This window comes from Chiloscyllium plagiosum, chromosome 51 (genome assembly GCF_004010195.1).
Source record: "Chiloscyllium plagiosum isolate BGI_BamShark_2017 chromosome 51, ASM401019v2, whole genome shotgun sequence".
Taxonomy (NCBI): Eukaryota; Metazoa; Chordata; class Chondrichthyes; order Orectolobiformes; family Hemiscylliidae; genus Chiloscyllium; species Chiloscyllium plagiosum.
In genome coordinates, this window is record NC_057760.1 from 4,297,587 (window position 1) to 4,317,549 (window position 19,963).

Genomic DNA, 19,963 nt, shown 5'->3' on the forward strand with positions numbered 1-19,963 from the left:
GGGGAATAGATAGAGTAGACAGTCAGAGACTTTTTCCCCGGGTACAACAGAGTGTTACAAGGGGACATAAATTTAAGGTGAAGGGTGGAAGGTATAGGAGGGATGTCAGGGGTACGTTCTTTACCCAGAGAGTGGTGGGGGCATGGAATGCGCTGCCTGTGGGAGTGGCAGAGTCAGAATCATTGGTGACCTTTAAGCGGCAATTGGATAGGTGCTTAAGCTAGGACAAATGTTCGGCACAACATCGTGGGCCGAAGGGCCTGTTCTGTGCTGTATTGTTCTATGTTCTATGTTCTATATGCAGGTTAGGTGAATTAGCCATGCTAAATTGCCCACAGGGTTCAGGGATGTGTAGATTAGGTGCATTAGTAAGGGTTAAGTATAGGAGAATGAGTCTGGGTGGGTTCCTCTTCGGAGGTTTGGCATGGACTTGATGGGCCAAAGGGTCTGTTTCCACATGGTAGGGATTCTATGTGTGGATTCTATGATTATATTTTCGGCGACTCACTCAACACTGACATCTATTTCAAATCCACCGACTCCCACACCTACCTAGACATAACCTCCTCCCACCCCACCCCTATAAAAATGCCATCTCTTACTCCCAATTCCTCAGCCTCCACCGTATCTGGACCCAAAAGGAGGAATTTCACTCCAGAACATCTCAAATGACCTTCAAGGACTGCAATTTCCCCTCCCACAAAGTCAACAATACCCCCAACGCATCACCTCTACTTTCTGCACCTCTGTCCTTGAACCTCACTCCTCCAACCACAACAAGGATGGTACCCTGCTGGTCCTCACATTCCACCCCACCAATCTCTGGATACAATGCATCATCCTCCACCATTTCCGCCACTTACAATCAGACCCCAACTCCACAGATATATTTCCCACCCCATCACTATCAGCATCCCGCTGAGACCATTCCCTCCGCGGCTTCCTCATTAGATCCATGCCCTTCCCCATCCCACCCTCCACTCCCGGCCCCTTCCCTTGCCACTGCAAGAGGTGTAAATCCTGCACCAACCACCTCCACCCCAGGCCCCAAAGGATCCTTCCACATCCGTGTGAGATTTTGCTGCATATCCAAACACCTCATCTGTTGTGTCTGTTGCTCCTAATGTAGTCTCCTCTACATTGTGAAGACAGGATGCCAACTCACGGAACGTTCCAGAGAACATGTTTGGGACACTCGCAGCAAACAAGCCAACTGCCCTCTTGCTGAACACTTCAACATCGATCCCCACCCCCCCAACCAAACTGCCAAGGATATTTAAGTCCTGGGCCTTCTGCATCCCCAAATCCTAGCCACATCTTCCATCTTAGGACTCTCCAATCACACAGCATCAATGTTGATTTCACCAGTTTCCTCATCTCCCCTCCTCCACCTCACCCCAGATCCAACCTTCCAACTTGGCACCAACCTCTTGAACTGTCCCATCTGTCCATCTTCCTTCCCATCTATCCGCTCCATCCTACCACCATCACACCCCCCCCTTCGCCTGCATCTACATATCGCCTTCCAAGGTATTCTCCCCCAGACCCACTGTCCTCTCATTTATCTCAAGTGCCCTTCCCACACTTCCTCCCCCCCACCACATTCCTGAAGGGCTTATACCCGAAACATCGACACTCCTGCTCCTTGGACACTGCCTGACCTCCTGTGCTTTTCTAGTGCCACACATTTTGACTCTGATCTCCAGCATCTGCAGTCCTCTCTTTCTCCCATTGAAATCCCCAACCTAGAGTGCATTTTGTGCCCTTGCCATCCTCAGTGCTTCCTCCAAGTGTTGTTCAACATGGAGGAGTATCTATTCATCAGCTGAGTGATGATGATATGTGGTAATCAGCAGGAAGTTTCCTTGCCCATGTTCAACCTGAAGCCATGAGACTTCATGCAGCCTGGAGTCAATTCTGAGGACTCACAGGGCAACTCCCTCGTGATGCCACTTCTGCCAGCAGGACAGGGCATATCCAGGGATTTGCAATTTTTGAGAAGAAAATCAGAAGAAACCCAGCAGACCATCAGACAGACAGTTCCATCAACACTAAGCAGGAAGAAAGAAGGGTACACCCTCAACTCACAGGAAAGGAAAGTCTAGAAAGACTCAGAAAAGACAGAAACATTATGATTGTACCTGCAGACAAAGGGCGCATGACTATCATCCTAAACAGAACACAGTACATTGAAAAAGGTGAACTCACTGCTCACAGATACCGACACCTACAAACAGATGGTGATAGACCCAACTCCACAGCTAGAAAACCATATCACAGCTGAACTGAAGAAACTCCATACGTCAGTCAAAATAAACAAGACAGATCTCCAAAGAATGAAACCTGGTGGATCCAGTACACCCTGCATCTACAGATTACTCAAGATATGCAAACATGGGGCCCCCCTCAGACCCACAGTCTTACTCCTTGGCACACCGACATACAAACTAGCAAAGGAATCCATCTAAAACTGAAATACCTAGTTGATGACTCACGTCACTCCATACACTCCATCCAAGAATTCCTGAACATCGTCAAAGATGTCAGGGGTGGGTTCTTTACCCAGAGAGTGGTGGGGGCATGGAATGCGCTGCCTGTGGGAGTGGTAGAGTCAGAACCTTTGGTGACCTTTAAGCGGCAATTGGATAGGTACATGGATGGGTGCTTAAGCTAGGACAAATGTTCGGCACAACATCGTGGGCCGAAGGGCCTGTTCTGTGCTGTATTGTTCTATGTTCTATCTATGTTCTATGATATCAAGATAGAAGTGGACGAAGTCATAGTCTCCTTCAACGTAACAGCCCTATTCACATCCATTAACATCAGCCTCACCAACAAAACAGTGACCTCACTACTAAACGAACCAAGGACACAAACACCAGACAGCACCAACTCCATCAGCAAAGACAGCATCCTCAAGCTAGTAGACCTGTAAAATGTGTTGCTGGAAAAGCGCAGTAGGTCAGGCAGCATCCAAGGAGCAGGAGAATCGACGTTTCGGGCATAAGCTCTTCTTCAGGAAGAGTAGAGTATGTGTTAGAGTATGATTCCCTGAAGAAGGGCTTATGCCCGAAACGTCGTTTCTCCTGCTCCTTGGATGCTGCCTGACCTGCTGCGCTTTTCCAGCAACACATTTTTCAGCTCTGATCTCCAGCATCTGCAGTTCTCACTTTCTCCTAGTAGACCTGTGCCTCACTACTCACTTCACCTTCAACAAGACCTACAAACAAATCAATAGGACACCCATAGGATCACCAATATCAGGATTCTTAGCAGAAGCAGTAATTCAGTGACTCAAATGAACAGCCCTCCCCACAATCCAACCCAAACTTAAGGTCCACTATGTGGATGATACCTTTGTCATCACAAAGCGGAACAAATTAGAGGCAACTTACAATATCATCAACGATATCCTTATTGGCATAGATTTCACCAAAGCGGAAGATTATAAAAACAGATGTCACAGTGGAATGAACAGTCAATGGAGAGCTGTAGACCAGTGTCTACAGAAAAGCAACACACACTGACCAGATACTCAACTACAGGAGCAATCATCACAACAACCACAAATGGATTTTCATCAGGATATTATTTAAACAGGCCACAATACATTGCAGCATGCAGGAACTACGAGCAGCATAAGACAAATACCCATACAGCATATTCAAGAACAACGGGTACCCGATAAACACAGCCCGCCAATTCTTAAACAACAAACTTAAACAAGAAAGCACAACATGCCCAGAGACTCTAGCTACACTACCATACATCAAAGACACTTGGAGATGACTACCAGACTACTTCAATCCCTTGGCATCATTGGAGCCCACAAACCTACAGCTACTGATGAACCAACAACCAGCAAAACGAATGTAAATTTACAAAATACCCTGCAAGGGTTGTAACAAACACTGCATCAGACAGACAGGAAACTATCAACAGGATACACGAACACCAACTTGTCACCAAAAGACATGACCCATTATCACGAGTATCTTTACACACAGACAAAGGAGGACATCACTTTGACTGGGACAACACATCCATCCTAGGACAGGCTAAACAGAGACACGCACAGGAATTCCAAGAGGGCTGGAACTTCAGACCAGAACTCCATCAATAAACACATTGATTTGGACCCTATTTACCAACCTCTGAGAAAAAGAACCAGAAATGATATCACCCACCAGAACGGACCAAGACACATAAATAGAAAGTGGGACAGAACACCAGTGCTTCATTAGAGACTCACTGATGTTGCTACCTAGCATGCCGATGAAATGTCTGAGAACAAACGGACTAGCTCAGCAAGCAAACTTACAACGTCTATCCAGGGATGGTGATGGTGATGTCTGGGACATTTTCTGTAGAGTAGATTCCATGAGAATGACTATGTCAGGCTATTGTTTGACTAATCGGTGCAACAGCTCTCCTAACATTGGCACTAGCCCCAGATGTTAGTGAGGAGGACTCTGCAGGGTCCACAGGAGTGTTTCAGCCATTGACTTTTCTGGTGCCTAGGGCGATTCCAGGTGATCCATCCGATTTAATTACTTTGAGACTTTATAGTGACTAGTACAAATGAATGGCAATTGAAAGTTAACCACACTGCTGTGGGTCTGGAATCATATGTCGTTCAGACCAGGCAAGATAGCAGATTTCCTTCCCTATTAGTGAACTAGCTACAAGGTATTGGGTCATAGCTGATGCAGTTAGCATTTTAAGGAGAGGAAGAAGGTAAAATGAAAACATATCTGTAAATTCAAAACTGTCTGCATCCATTAGTATCCATGTGAACAATGAAAATAAAATTCTGTAGTCAGTTCTGCCAGAACATGATAGTTCCATTCTCATGCAATGTTATACTATAAGAGTGATGTGGAGGAGCCGGTGTTGGACTGGAGTGGACAATATTAAATGCCACACAACACCAGGTTGGAGTCCAACAGGTTTATTTGAAAACACTGGTTTTCAGAGTGCCACTCCTTCATCTGGTAGCTTTCTTTATTCATTTGTGGGACTTGGGAGTCACTGGCTGGGCCAGCACTGATAGCCCATCCCTATTTGCCCTTGAGAAGGTGGTGGTGAACTGCCTTCTTGAATCGCTACAGTCTACTTGCTGTGAGCTGATCCACAATGTCGATAGGGAGGGAATTCCAGGATTTTGGCCCAATGATTGTGAAGGATTGGTGGTATATTTCCAAGTCAGGGTGATGAGTGGCTTGGAGAAAACCTTGCAGGTCATGGTGTTCCCAAGGACCTACTGCCCTTGTCCTTCTAGATGGAAGTTGTCGTGGGTTTGGAAGGTGCTGTCTAAGGATCTTTGATGAATTTCTGCAGTGCATCTTGTAGCTGTACACACTGCTGCTACTGAGTGCCAGTGGTGGAGTGAGGAGTATTCCATCTTACTCCTGACTTGTGCCTTGTAGATGGTGGATAGACTTTGGGGTATCAGGAGTGAGTTACTCACTGCAGTAACCCTAGTCTCTGACCTGCTCCTATAGCCACTGTGTTTCCATGGTGAGTCCAGTTGAGTTTCTGGTCAGTGGAGGATTCAGTGATGGTAATACCGTTGAATGTCAAGGGACAGTGGTTAGAGTGCCTCTTATTGGTCACAGTCATTGTCTGGCATTTGAGTGACGTGAATGTTACTTGCCACTTGTCAGCACAAACCTGGATATTGTACAGATCTTGTTTCATTTGAGCATGGACTGTTGCAGTATCTGAGGAGTCGCAAATGGTGGTGAGCGCTGTGCATTCATCAGTGAACATCCCTTATTCTGACTTTATGACAGAGGGAAGGTCACTGATGAAGCAGCTGAAGAATATTGGGCCTAGGAGACTACCATGAGGGACTCCTGCAGAGATGTTCCAGAACTGAGACGACTGACCCTCCACAAACACAACCACTTTCCTTTGTGCCAGGTATGACTCTACCAGTGGAATGTTTGCCCCCGATACTCATTGATTCCAGGTTTGCCAAGGCTTCTTGATGCCATACTTGGTCAATTGGAGCATTGATGTCAATCTCACCTCTCCTCCGGAATTCAGCTCTTTTGTCCAGTGTTTGAACCAAGGCTGTAATGAGGTCAGGAGCTGAGTGCCCCTGGCGAAAGCCCAAACTGGGCGTCACTGAGCAGGTTTTTGCTGAGCAGGTGCTGCTTGATAGTTCTGTTGATGACACCTTCCATCACTTTACTGATGATGGAGAGTAGGCTGATTGGGCAGTAATTGGCCGAGTTGGATTTGCCCTGCTTTTTGTATACAAGACATACCTGGCCAATTTTCTACATTGTCGGGTCAGTGTTGTAACTGTACTGGAAGAGCTTGGCTTGGGGAGCAGTAAGCTCTAGAGCACACGTCTTTAGTACTATTGCTGGAATGTTATCAGGGCCCATTGCCTTGGTAGTATCCAGTGCCTCTAGCCATTTCTTGATAACACATAGAATGAATCAAATTAGATGGAGCCTGGTATCTGTGACGCTGCGGACCACTGGAGGAGCCCGTGATAGATCATCCACTCAGCACTACTGACTGAAGGTTGTTGCAAATGCATAAACCTTAACTTTTGCACTGATGTGCTGGACTCCTCCGTCATTGAGGATGGGCATATTTGTGGAGCCTCCTCCTCCACTGAGGGGTTTAATTATCCACCACCATTCACAACTGGATGTGATAGGACTGCAGAGCTTAGATCTGATCCATTGACTGTGGGGTCACTTAGTTCTGTTAATCACTGGCTGCTTATGCTGTTTCACACGCACGTAGTCCTGTTTGGTAGCTTCACCAGGTTTAGCCCGCATTTTTAGGTATGCCTGATGCTGCTTCTGGTATGCCTTCTTACACTGGCTTGATGGTAATGGCTGAGTGGGGGTATGCTAGGCCATGAGGTTATAGATTGTGCTAGAGTACAATTCTGCTGCTATTGATGGCCCACAGACCCTCACGGATGCCCAGTCTCAAACTGCGAGATCAGTTCGAAGTCTGTCCCATTTAGCACAGTGATAGTGCCACACAACATGGAGGTTATTCTCAATGTGAAGGCAGGATTTCATCTCCACAAGGACAGTGCGATGGTCACTTTTACCAATACTGTCATGGACAGATGAGTCGGCAGCCGGGAGATAAGTAAGGATGAGATCAAGTATGCTTTTTCCTCTTGTTGGTTCCCTCACCACCTGCCACAGACCCAGTTGAGCAGTTATATCCTTTAGGACTGGACCAGCTTGATCAGTGATGCTGCTGCCAAGCCACTCTGGGTGGTGGACATTGAAAACCCCACCCAGAGTATATTTTGTCCCCTTGCCACCCTCAAAGCTTTCTCCAATGTTGTTCAACATGGAGGAGTACTGATTCATCAACCAAAGGACAGTACATGGTAACCAGTAAGCTGTGAAGCTGGACCATAAGACACAGAATTTATAGCAAAACATTATAGTGTCATGCAACTAAAATGATATATTGAACAAACCTAGATTGTTGTTAAGACTTTCATCTTTTAGAATGAGTTGCAGGTTTCAGTTCCTTAATATGTAAATCCCAGAACTTCTTTTAAGTCAAATTCTCAGGATAACTGAAGGTTTTATAAGAAAAGGTGACATCTCAGCTCAGACAATGCATTAAAGGTGTGAGATTACAGTCTGTCTGTATCCCAATCTTGAGTCACTAGTTCTGTTTCTAAAGTGGAATTTATGAAATATTACATGGATTGACTGCCTGCAGTTTTTTGAACAAAATAAAATGTATCTGCAAATACAAGTCTGCAAATACAAATTTACCCCACAAATTTACCCCAATATGCCAACATTTTCATGCACAGGTTCAAACAGGACTTCTCTGCTTCACAGACCTCCAACCAACACTATACACCAGATATATTGACAATATTTTCTTCCTCTGGACCCATGGCGAGGAGTCAATGAAACAACTACACAGTGATATCGAGTTTTATCCAACCATCAGTCTTACTATGGAGTACTGTTTGGTATCGGTCTCATTCTTGGACGCATGCATCTCCATTAAGGATGGGCGCCTCAGTACCTCACCCTACCACAAACCCACAGATAACCTCATGATGCTACGCTTCTCTAACTTCCACCCGATACATATTAAAATAGCCATCCCCTACGGACAATCCCTACACGTACACCAGATCTGTTCAAATTAGGAAGAACCTGAAGGTGCTCAAGGATGCCCTTACAAGAACAGCGTATGATGCTCAACTCATCGACCCCCAGTTCAAATCTGCCACAGCGAGAAACTATAATGACCTCCTCAGGAAACAGACACGGGATGCAACTGATAGGGTTCCCTTCGTTGTCCAGTACTTCCTGGGATGGAGAAACTACGTCATGTTCTTTGCAACCTGCAACACATTATCGATGAGGACGATCACCTCGCCAAGACCTTCCCTGTGCCTCCACTTCCCACCTTTATAAACAACCGCCAAACCTTAAACGGACCATTGTTTGCAGCAAACTGCCCAACCTCCCACTCAAAATCGACCACAACACAGTACAACCCTGTCATGGCAACCACTGCAAGATGTGTCAGAGTGTCAACATAGATACTACCATTACACGTGGGGACACCACCCACCATGTACAGGTACTCATGTGTCTCGACCAACATTGTCTATCTCATACACTGCAGGCAAGGATGCCCCAAGGCATGATACATTGGCGAGACCAAGCAGATACTACGACAATGGATGAATGGACACTGTGCAACAATAACCAGATAGGGGTGTTCCCTCCCAGTTGGGGAACACTTCAGCAGTCAGGGACATTCAAACTCAGATATTCGGGTGACCATCCCAAGACAGGCTTTGGGATAGGCAACAACGTAAAGTGCCCAAGCAGAGACAGATAGCCAAATTCAGCACTCATGGGGATGGCCTAAACCGGGACCTTGGGTTCATGTCACACTACAGGTGACCCCACTACACTATACACTCACTCACACACAAGCACACATACAGACACACTCACGCAGACCCTCTCTCATACACACGCTGTCACACACACACATTCATACTCACCAGCCCACACTCACATGGACACTTTTTCTCTCTCCCTGTCTCTCTCTCTCTCTCTCTCTCTCTCATGCATGCGCACACACATATAAGTCTTTGGGGTGAATTTGTATTTGCAGAATCATATTTGCAGACACATTCTATTTTGCTCAAAAAATACACAATCAGCAGGCAGTCAATGCAGGCAGTCAATCCATGTAATATTTTATAAATTCCACTTTGGAAATAGAACCAATCTGACTCAAGATTGAGATACAGACAGACACTAATCTTACACCTTTAATGCATTGTCTGAGCTGAGATGTCACTTTGTTTTTTAACAAAACTTTAAAGTTATCTCGAGAATGTGACTTAAAAGATGTTGTGGGATTTACATATGAATGAATTGAAACCTGCAACCTATTGTAAAACTTGGAAGACTTAACAGCAATCTAGGTTTGTTCAATATATTATTCCAGTTGCATGACACTGTAATCTTTTGCTATAAATTCTGTGTATTATGGTCCTGCTCCACAGCTACCTGATGAAGAAGCAGCACTTCGAAAACTAGTGCTTCCAAATAAACCCGTTGGACTATAACCTGGTGGTGTGTGATTTTTAATGATGTCATAAGAAAATCGTGTGATATCAGCACCATTTAAACCAATGGGGTAGCAATCACGTTATAACCAATACATGCTTTAAAACTTCACACTTTAGAAAAATATCCTCAATTTGTCAATCGCGTTACAGCGAATCCATCTTAATGAAACACGCGTTACAGCGAAATGACTTTACTGTATTAAGAATGCAATTGCAGCTTTGACCAGTAGATGGAATTACAGGGCAACTTTCTGTCTAACTCCACAGATCTAGATATTTTAATCAGCCTATTCAGGCACACCTCTGCAACTAGGAGTCTCAGCCTCAGGTCCCACTTACCTCACAATACCCCTACCATTACACCAGAAGAGTCCCAGTTTCCCACAGATTTATCAACTGCTATTCATCATCTAGTTATGACTGATTTATATATGAATGAATATGTCACTATTTGTGAATGAATTCACTAATGTTAAATGACTTAAGATGGCTGCTTGGAATAGTTTATTATATCATACAACCATCATATACCATGTGATGTCCAATCACAGGTAAAAACTTACGAACATCACAGTTCTGTCCACCAAAGCCCTCTGAACAGATGCACTGGTACTCATTGGGCTCTGCATTCTCACATGTGCCTCCATTTTGGCAGGGCTGATGTGTCCCACAGTAATTCAAGTCTGTAAAAGGGTAAAATGAGAAAGAAGTGAATTATCAGAGTTAGTATTATGAATTCATGAGGTGTGTCACCCAATGTGGTGCTGAATCGTTCAGATTAGAAGCTTGCTGGGTTTCACCTGCAATAAATGATCAAAACTAGATAAGGGAACTGTTGTGGTCATACCAAGGCATCCTAGACAAGGATGGGCCAGAAGTGGTCACGAAAATGATAGTAAATGTCAAATGATGACCGGATCTGATGAAGACAGCCACAAACCCAAAATGAGGGTTAGAATATTTTGAAAGGATGTGAAGGCAATTAACAGCCAGGTGATTGGGTCCTTCCCAGTATTAAGTCATAAAATAAAGAAATCAAGCTAAAAGTTCAACCATTGCAGTCTTTCTTAAATGCTTTGCCACGCTGGGACCACACTTCCTACACAGTTATGCTTTCCTCGTGCTAGCTCTATCTCCCCTGCTCTGACTTTCACTGCAGATATCGGAGAAACCTCATCACCGTGTTGGGCTGACTCACAGAGTCATAGAGATGTACAGCATGGAAACAGATCCTTCAACCAACATCGTTGTAAATCTTTTCTGAACCCTTTCAAGTTTCACAACATCCTTCCGATAGGAAGGAGACCAGAATTACACACAATATTCCAAAGGTGGCCTAACTAATGTCCTGTACAGCTGCAATATTACCTCCCAACTCCTGTACTCAATGCTCTGACCAGTAAAGGAAAGTATACCAAACGCCTTCTTCACTATCTTATCTACCTGCGACCCTACCTTCAAGGAGCTATGAACCTGCACTCCAAGGTCTCTTTGTTCAGCAACACTCCCCAGGACCTTACCATTAAGCACAAAGTATGTACATGCACAGGGAATACACAGCCACTTTTGGGACAGCGGCAATACACGGAGAACATGGAAGGGCATTCGGGCCATCACCGACCACAGAACAGCATCGCCTGCTTGTGCTGGTAATGCCTCCTTCCCAGATGAGCTAAACAACTTCTATTTTGAGGCACAAAATGATGTGGCGGTGAGGAAGACTATCACCCCCCACCACCCCCACCCCATCACCTATGAGCAGGTGCTGTGTCTTACTTTGGCCAACGTGAGAAAAATCCTACATAGAGTTAACCCTGGCAGAGTGCTCAGAGGATGCTCCAACATAGTGTCAGATGTTTCATGGACACTTTTATGTCTCCATGAGCTGTGCCATAGTTCCAATGTGCTTCAAAGGGCGCTATCATCGTCCCCGTGCTGAAGAAGTCTCCAGCGTCCTGTCTCAACAACTACTGCCCTGTTGCACTAACACCCATCATCATTAGGTGTTTTGAGAGACTCATGATGAGGCATATTAAGACCCTGCTGCCCCCCTCACTGGGCACCTTGCAGTTCATGTTTCATCCCAACCGCTCAACTGATGATACCATTCCCACCACCCTCCATCTGGCCCTCACCCACCTGGAGAAGAAGGACACCTACATCAGATTACTGTTCATAGATTTCAGAGCTGCATTTATCACTACCATTCCTCAGCACCTGATTGGAAAGCTGAGTCTGCTGGGCCTGAATCCCTCCCAGTGTGACTGGATCCTGGAGTTCCTGACTGGGAGCCCTCAGTCAGTCTGGATTGGGAACAGCCTCTCCAACACCATCACACTGAGCACGGAGATCCCCACCCTTTCCCCACCCCTTCCCCACCCCTCCCCCCCCCTCCCCCTCCTCCCCCCTCCCAGGGCTGTGTGCTCAGTCCACTGCTGTTCATCCTGCTGACACATGATTGTGCAGCAATGCACACCTCGAATCACATCACGACTGTAGTGGGTCTCATCAGCATGAAACGATGAGTCAGCATACAGAGAGGAGGTGCAGCGGCTAGCGAACTGGTGCAGAACCAACAACTGACTCCGAATATGGACAAGATGAAAGAGATGGTTATTAATTTCATGATGGCACAGAGTGATCACTCTCCACTGGACATCAGTGGCTCCCCTGTGGAGATCGTGAACAGCACTAAACTTCTTGGCGTCCACCTGGCGGAGAATCTCACCTGGTCCCTCAACACCAGCTCCATAGACAAGACAGCCCAGCAGCATAAATCCCCAGGACCTGATCAGGTGTACCTGAGAACTCTGTGGGAAGCTACAGCAGTGATTGCTGGGCCTCTTGCTGAGATATTTGTATCATCGATAGTCACAGGTGAGGTGCAGGAAGACTGGAGGTTGGCAAACGTGGTGCCACTGTTTAAGAAGGGTGGTAAAGACAAGCCAGGGAACTATAGACCAGTGAGCCTGACCTCGGTGGTGGGCAAGTTGTTGGAGGGAATCCTGAGGGACAGGATGTACATGTATTTGGAAAGGCAAGGACTGATTAGGGATAGTCGACATGCCTTTGTGCATGGGAAATCATGTCTCACAAACTTGATTGAGTTGTTTGAAGAAGTAACAAAGAAGATTGATGAGGGCAGAGCAATAGATGTGATCTATATGGATTTCAGTAAGGTGTTCGACAAGGTTCCCCATGGGAGACTGATTAGCAAGGTTAGATCTCATGGAATAGAGGGAGAACTAGCCATTTGGACATAGAACTGGCTCAAAGGTAGAAGACAGATCCTGGTGGTGGAGGGTTGCTTTTCAGACTGCAGGTCTGTGACCAGTGGAGTGCCACAAGGATTGGTGCTGGGTCCTCTACTTTTTGTCATTTGCGTAAATGATTTGGATGCGAGCATAAGAGGAACAGTTAGTAAGTCTGCAGACGACACCAAAATTGGAGATGTAGTGGACAGCGAAGAGGGTTACCTCAGATTACAACAGGATCTGGAAGAATAGCAAACGGAATGACAAGGCTATCCTGCCGAGATGTCGACCAACTCGAGTCTGCGCTGGGCCCATTCAATTGAACTCTTCAACAAGTGATAAGTAAAATAAGATATAAGAGAAAACAAAATGAGGAAAGAAAGAATAAAAAGAAAAGGAGACAAGTCCCAGGCTCAAAAACCCTAATTCACCATCATCTTGCTGGAAATCAATGGCTACAAGAGCAGGTCAGAGGTTGGGAATCTGCGGTGAGTCCCTCAGCCCCAGACTCCATAAAGCTTGTCCACCATCTACAAGTCACAAGTCAGGAGTGTGATTGAATACTCCCCACTTGCCTGGATGGGTCCATCTCCAACAACACTCAAGAAATAACTGGATTAAATAACTCCACAGAGGCCAGTATCCCGTCACCAAGTCACCTTTTATTTACACGTGCATAGTCCTTAACACTGATCCAGCTCCCTCAGAGCCACCTCTCAGAGTGAGCAGAACCCTGACATACCTGTTATGTCTGTCAGCCAGGGCTTTCTGATTGGACCGGTTAACAGCCCCAATCAGGGAATGTATATTGAATGAGCTTCACCTGGCAACTTTATTACAATCACTTTGCTTAACGCCATCCAGGCCAAAGCATGCTTGATTGGTATTATATCCACAGGAATCCACACCCCCTACCACTGACCCTTAATACAACAATGTGTACTACTATAAGATGCAGTGCAGAAAATCACCAAGGATCCTCAGACAACACCTTCCAAACCCACGACCAGTTCCACCTAGAAGGACAAGGGCAGCAAATACATGGGAACACCACCACGTTCAAATTCCCCTCCAAGACACTCAGCATTCCGACTTGGAAATATATCGCTGTTCCTTCAGTGTCACTGGGTCAAAATCCTGGAATTCCCTCCCTAAGGGCAGTGAGTGTCAACCCATAACACATGGACTGCAATAAATCAAGAAGGCAGCTCACCCCTATCTTCTTGAGGGGCAGTTAAGGATGGAAAATAAACATTGATCCAGCCAATGCACACATCCCATGAATTTACTTTTTTTAAAAAGGCTGCTCTACACTGCATCATGTTGAGACCAGAGTTCAATCAGGGCAGGGTAGTCACCTCAGAAAAAGAGCTGAGTGAAACCTCAGACAAGCTTGAGGGATGGAACTGCAGGTGATCTGGGGTCTTCCCTGCAAGGACAGGAAACGCTGACCATTCTAATTTCAATTCCCAGAAAAAGGTGCTGCCACATGTGTGCTTGTGTGTAATTGTGCATGTGTATATATGTGCTATGTCTATATGTGCATAGGTTCGTGTAAGTGCATATGTGCATACATGTCTGTACATGTATGTGGAGGTCAGGGAGAAAGGAACTTCAAAGGATATAGCATCACATCATTTTCCCTCAGCTTTTACCAGCACAGACACTATCTCATCAGTGAGTACATGCTCACGAGTAAATTCAAGGCCACAACTAGAGTAGACTAGAGTAGATTTCATTTGCCATTTCTATCATATACAACCAATAAAGTAAAAAACAAGACAGCGTTCCTCCAGGACCAAGGTGCTACATGGACAGCACAAACTACACAATCATACCAAAGTTGGCATAAAGTACATAAGAAGTGCAAAACATGCATAACTCAGTCTAAACATTCAAAATGTCACCTGTTCAGCTATCAGAGGAGTGTAGGAGGTCAGACCAAGCTGAGTTTGGACAATGGAGGACTCCATCCAGAATGTTGCTACATTCATGTTATATAATACAATACAGCACAGGAAGGGTCCTTCGGCCCATCAAACCGGCACGAATTCTAATCCATATTTAGACTCACTACTTATTGAACTTATGGTTCACTACTTATGGTTTCTTTCGTTCTGTTCGTCTCCTGTCAATGTGTCTATCAAGATAAACTTTAAACATTGCTAACATGCCTGCTTCCATTGTTTCCACTGGTAATGTGTTCCAGGCACCCACAACCCTCCATGTAAAAAAGTTTCCCCCCACTTCTCTCCTAAACATTCCTCCTCTCACCTTGAACCTATGCCTTTTTGAAGTTGATCTTTCCACCCTGGGAAAAAGCCTCTGACCATCCAACCTATCTATGCCTCTCAATTTTGTAAACCTCTGTTTCGCATGTGGGCTCTTTGATTGTGTCATAGAGTCCTACAGCATGGTGACAGGACTTTAGCACAACTGGTCCATGCCGACCAAAATGTCCATCCACACCAATGTCATTGCCCTGCACTTCACCCATATTATTCTCAACCTTACCTATCCATGTATTTGTCCAAATGCCTTTTACACGTTGTTAATATACCTGCCTCAACCACTTCTGTTGGCTGCTCATTCCATATGCATACCACCCTCTGTGTAAAAATGTTGCCCCTCAAGTTCCCTTTTTATTCTTTCCCCTCTAACCTTAAACTGATGTCCTCTAGTCCTCAATTCCTCAATTCTGGGAAAAAGACAGTGCATTCACCTTAACCATGCCTCTCATGATATTATGCATCTCTGAAAGGTCCCCGTTCAGTCTCTTATGGTCTGAAGAAATAAGTCCTGGCTTGTCCAACCTCTCCCTATAACTCAGACACTTGAGTCCTGGCAACACCCTTGTAAATTTCTTCTGAATTCTTTCCAGTTTAATTCCATCCTTCATATAGCAAGGTGACCAAAACTGAACACAATACTCCAAGTGCGGCCTCACCAACGTCTGTACAAATGCAATATAACACAATAGCACATAATAGCACAAAGCCATGCTAACTACTCCTAATCAAACACTGCCTTTCCAAATGTATGTATATCTTATCTCTCAATCTTCTCAAGTAACCTACGCACCACAGATGTTAGACTTACTGGTCTATATTTCCCAGGCTTTTCTTGCAGCCCTTCTTGAACAAGGGCACAACATTCACTACCCTCCAGCATTCTGGGACCTCACCCGAGGCTAACGATGATGCAAAAATATCAGCCAGAAACTGGCAATTTTTTTCTCTAGCGTCTTGCAGTGATCTTGAATATATCTGATCAGGACCAAGAGATTTATCCACCTTTATACATTCTAATACATCCAACACCTCCTCTACTGTGATATGGACTGTCCCCAAGATATCACCACGAACTTCCCCAAGTTCCCAATCTTCATGTCTTTCTCCATGATAAACCAAGGAAAAATATTCATTGAGGACCTCGCCCATTTCCTGTGGTTCCACATATACATCGCCACTTTGGTCCTTGAAGGACTCTATTCTCTCTCTAGTTTTCTTTTTCCTTTAATATACTGAAAGAACATCTTTGGGATTCACCCTAATTTTCTCAGCCAAGGCTATCTTGTGTCTCCTTTTTGCCTTCCTAATTTCCTTTGTCAGTAAACCCCAGCATTCCCTATATAATTCCAGGGATTTCCATGATCCCAGCTGCCTGTAAATGAGCGATAACTTCTTCTGTTTTCTGGTCAAAGCCTCCATATCTCTTGTCATCCAGGGCTCCCTATTCCTGCCAACTTTGTTCTTCATCCTCACAGGAACATGTAGACCGTGAACTCTAGTTATCTTACTTTTAAAGGCCTCCCACTTGCCAGAGGTCCCTTTACCTGCAAACAAATTACTCCAATCAATCTCTGCAAGCTCCTGTCTAATTCCATTAAAATTCTCCTTGCCCCAGTTTTGGACTTGAACCTGTAGACCAGTTTTGTCCCTCTTCATAACTATTTTAAAAATTAATAGAATTATGGCGACTGGGCCCACAGTGCTCCCCACTGTCACCTCTGTCACCTGTCCTGCCCTATTTCCCAAGAGTAGTTCAGGTTTTGCCCCTTCCCAAACAGGACCCCGCTGAGGAAACTTTCCTGAATGCACTTAACAAATTCCACCCCATCTAAGTCCTTAATACTCTGGCAGTCTCTGTCTATGTGAAAAAAATTAAAATCCCCTACTATGACAACCCTGTTGCTCCTGTAAGTCTTCCCAATCTCCCTGCATAGTAGTTCCTCTAATTCCCATTGACTATTTGGGACTATCTAGTACAACCCCAATAACATCACCATCGCCTTCTTATTTCTTAGCTCCACCCACAAAGCCTCACTGGATGATTCTTCAGTTATTTCATCTTTGACTACTACTGTGATACTCGCCTTAATCAAAAATGCAACTCCCCCACCTCTCCTTCCACCACCTCTGTCCCGCATAAAGCACCTATACCCTGGCACATTAAGCTGCCAGTCCTGTCCCTCTCTGAGCCATGTTTTGTGGTAGCTTTAATGTCCCAACCCAATGTACCTATCCACTCCCTGAGTTCACCGGCCTTACCTGTAAGCCTCTTTGCATTGAAATAAATGCATTTTGATCCAAAAGGCATTCCTTGTTCCATCCTGACCTGTCTCTTCAACTTACTATTTCTGATTACTGTATCCCCTTCCAGTCTCACATCTATCTCCCTGCTTTTGAGGATCCCAACCCCCTGCCAATCTAATTTAAACCCTCCCTTGCAACACTAGCAAATCTGGCCGCCATGATATTGATCCCCTTCTATTTCAGGTGCAACCCATCCTTCCTAAACAGTTCACCTCTGCCCCAAATAAAATCCCAATGATCTAAAAATGTGAATCGCTGCCCCCTGCACCAATTCTTTAGCCAGGTATTCATCCACCATATCCTCCCATTCTTACCCTCACTAGCACATGGCATTGGAAGCAATCTGGAGATTATCACTGATAAGATGCTGGTTTTTAACTTTATTCCAAGCTCTCTACAATCACTCTGCAGGACCTCATCCCTATTTCTACCTATGTCATTTGTGACAACGTGCACAATGATTTCTGGCCTCTCCGTGTCCGCCTTGAGAACATGATGCAGCTGCTCAGAGACATCCTGGACCCTAGCACCTGGCAGGCAACACAACATCCTGGATTCCTGTTTGATGCCACAAAATCTCATATTTGTCCCCCAAACTATGGAGTCTCCTATCACTGTGGTGCTGTTTACCTTTATCCTTTTCCACTGTGCTCCAGAGCCAGTCGTAGTGCCACCAACGTGGCTACTGCTGCTTTCCCCTGAATGGTCATCCCTTCCATCAGTATCCAAAACAGTATACTTGTTTTTGAGGGGAATGGCCACAGGGGATTCCTGCACTCTCTACCTACTCCCTCTGCCTTTCCTGGTGGTCACCCAGCTACTCTTTGCCTGCACTTTAGGTGTGACCATTTCATTACAACTCTTATCTATGAAGTGCTCAATATCTTGGATGATCCTGAGACCATCCAGCTCCAGCGCCCTAACACGGTCTCCTAGGAGCTGCAGCTGGATGCACTTCCCACACGTGTAGTCATCAGAGAAAATGGAAGTCCCCCTGAGCTCCCAGATCTTGCAAGAGGAACATGTGACTGTCCTAACTGACATCTTAATTGCTGTAAGACTAAAGAGGAAAGTTAAATGGACTTTATCTGAGCTTACCTGTACTTTTTGCTGATCTGCTGCTGTCTGAAGCCTCTCAAGCCAAAGCCTTCCTTCTTACTCTGCTACCAACAAACTTTGCAATAGCACATCTCTCTGTCCCTCCACTTTTTTTTTTAATTAGAGGAGGAGAAAAGGAGGGAGATTGAAAGATTTCCAACTCTTTATGTTTCCATTCAGGATTGGTGACCCTCTTTCTGACTGTTCGGCACTGGGTGGGTGAAATGGATGGTTGAATATATATTTATGAACTTACTTGCAGGTTCACTTCCTAATAATAATAGCCATCATCCATTTATTGCTCCAAACCTTTCGAGTGTTAGCTGGAGCAATAAACATTCAGGCCCCAATCTTCTCTCAAATGTGAGAACTCACCATTGGTACCTGGAATTTCTTTGTTATCCTGTCACCATTTATTTATTCCTGACCAAGTAGGAATGGTGATTAGGCAGACTATTCATCTGCTCAATGTCGCCCATAAATGCTCAGTGCTGTTTCCACTTTAGAACATTTCCTTTACCTCATCATCCCCAAACAGTGCCCTTGTTACCAGCTTAGTGCTTCACTTAATGTAATTATCTTCTAATGCAGATAAAATTCAGATAATCTAAGTAAAGCATCAGACAGCAATCATCATACTGTAACAACTACACCCCCCCAACACAGGAAAAACTGAAGGATCAACATAAACTTCCAGCAGAATGTTTGATATGTTGTTCAACAATGAGTTGTACTACACCTTACTCTCGAATACAAACACAAGGTAGAAATTAAGACCAGGAATAGGCCATTCAGCCCTTCAAGTGTGCTTTACCATTAATACAGTCCCCTGTTCCTGCTTTCTCCCCATTACCTTTGATCTTTAGCCTCTCCTTGAAAACATTCAATGTTTTGGTCTCAACCACTTCTGAGCAGTGATTTCCACAGGCTCACCACTCTCTGGGTTTCAGTCCTAAATGGCCTATTCATTATTCTTACACTGTGACCCTGGTTCTGGATTAGAACAAGAACAAAGAACCTTACATGTGCGAGAACAGGCCCTTCGACCGTCTAAGCCCGCACTGATCCAGATCTTCTATCTAAACTTGCCACCTATTTTCTGAGGATCTATATCCCTTTGCTCCCTGCCCATTCATATAACTATCTAGATACATCTTAAATGATGCCATTGTTCCCACCCCTACTTCCTCCACTGGCAACACATTCCAGGCACCCACCACCCTCTGCGTGAAGAACTTTCCACGTATATCTGCCGTAAACCTTTCCCCTCTCACTTTGAACTCGTGAACTCTGGTAATTGAGTGCTCCACTCCTGGAAAAAAGTTTCTTGCTATCCACCCTGTCTATACCTCTCATGATTTTGTAGGCGTCAATCAGGTCTCCCCTCAACTTCCTTCTTT

The 19,963-nt window shown here is 45.1% G+C and overlaps 1 protein-coding gene across 4 annotated transcripts in view; it reads right to left on the reverse strand.

The window, feature by feature from the left end:
- The window catches only part of LOC122544785 (protein jagged-1b), an 83,477-nt gene that overhangs the window by 23,828 nt on the left and 39,686 nt on the right, over window positions 1–19,963 (reverse strand). For all 4 annotated transcript variants that reach the window (XM_043684116.1, XM_043684115.1, XM_043684114.1 and 1 more), the window contains one exon: window positions 10,180–10,299. In XM_043684116.1, coding sequence (XP_043540051.1) covers window positions 10,180–10,299 — 120 coding nt within the window. The remainder of the gene's footprint in view (window positions 1–10,179; window positions 10,300–19,963) is intronic.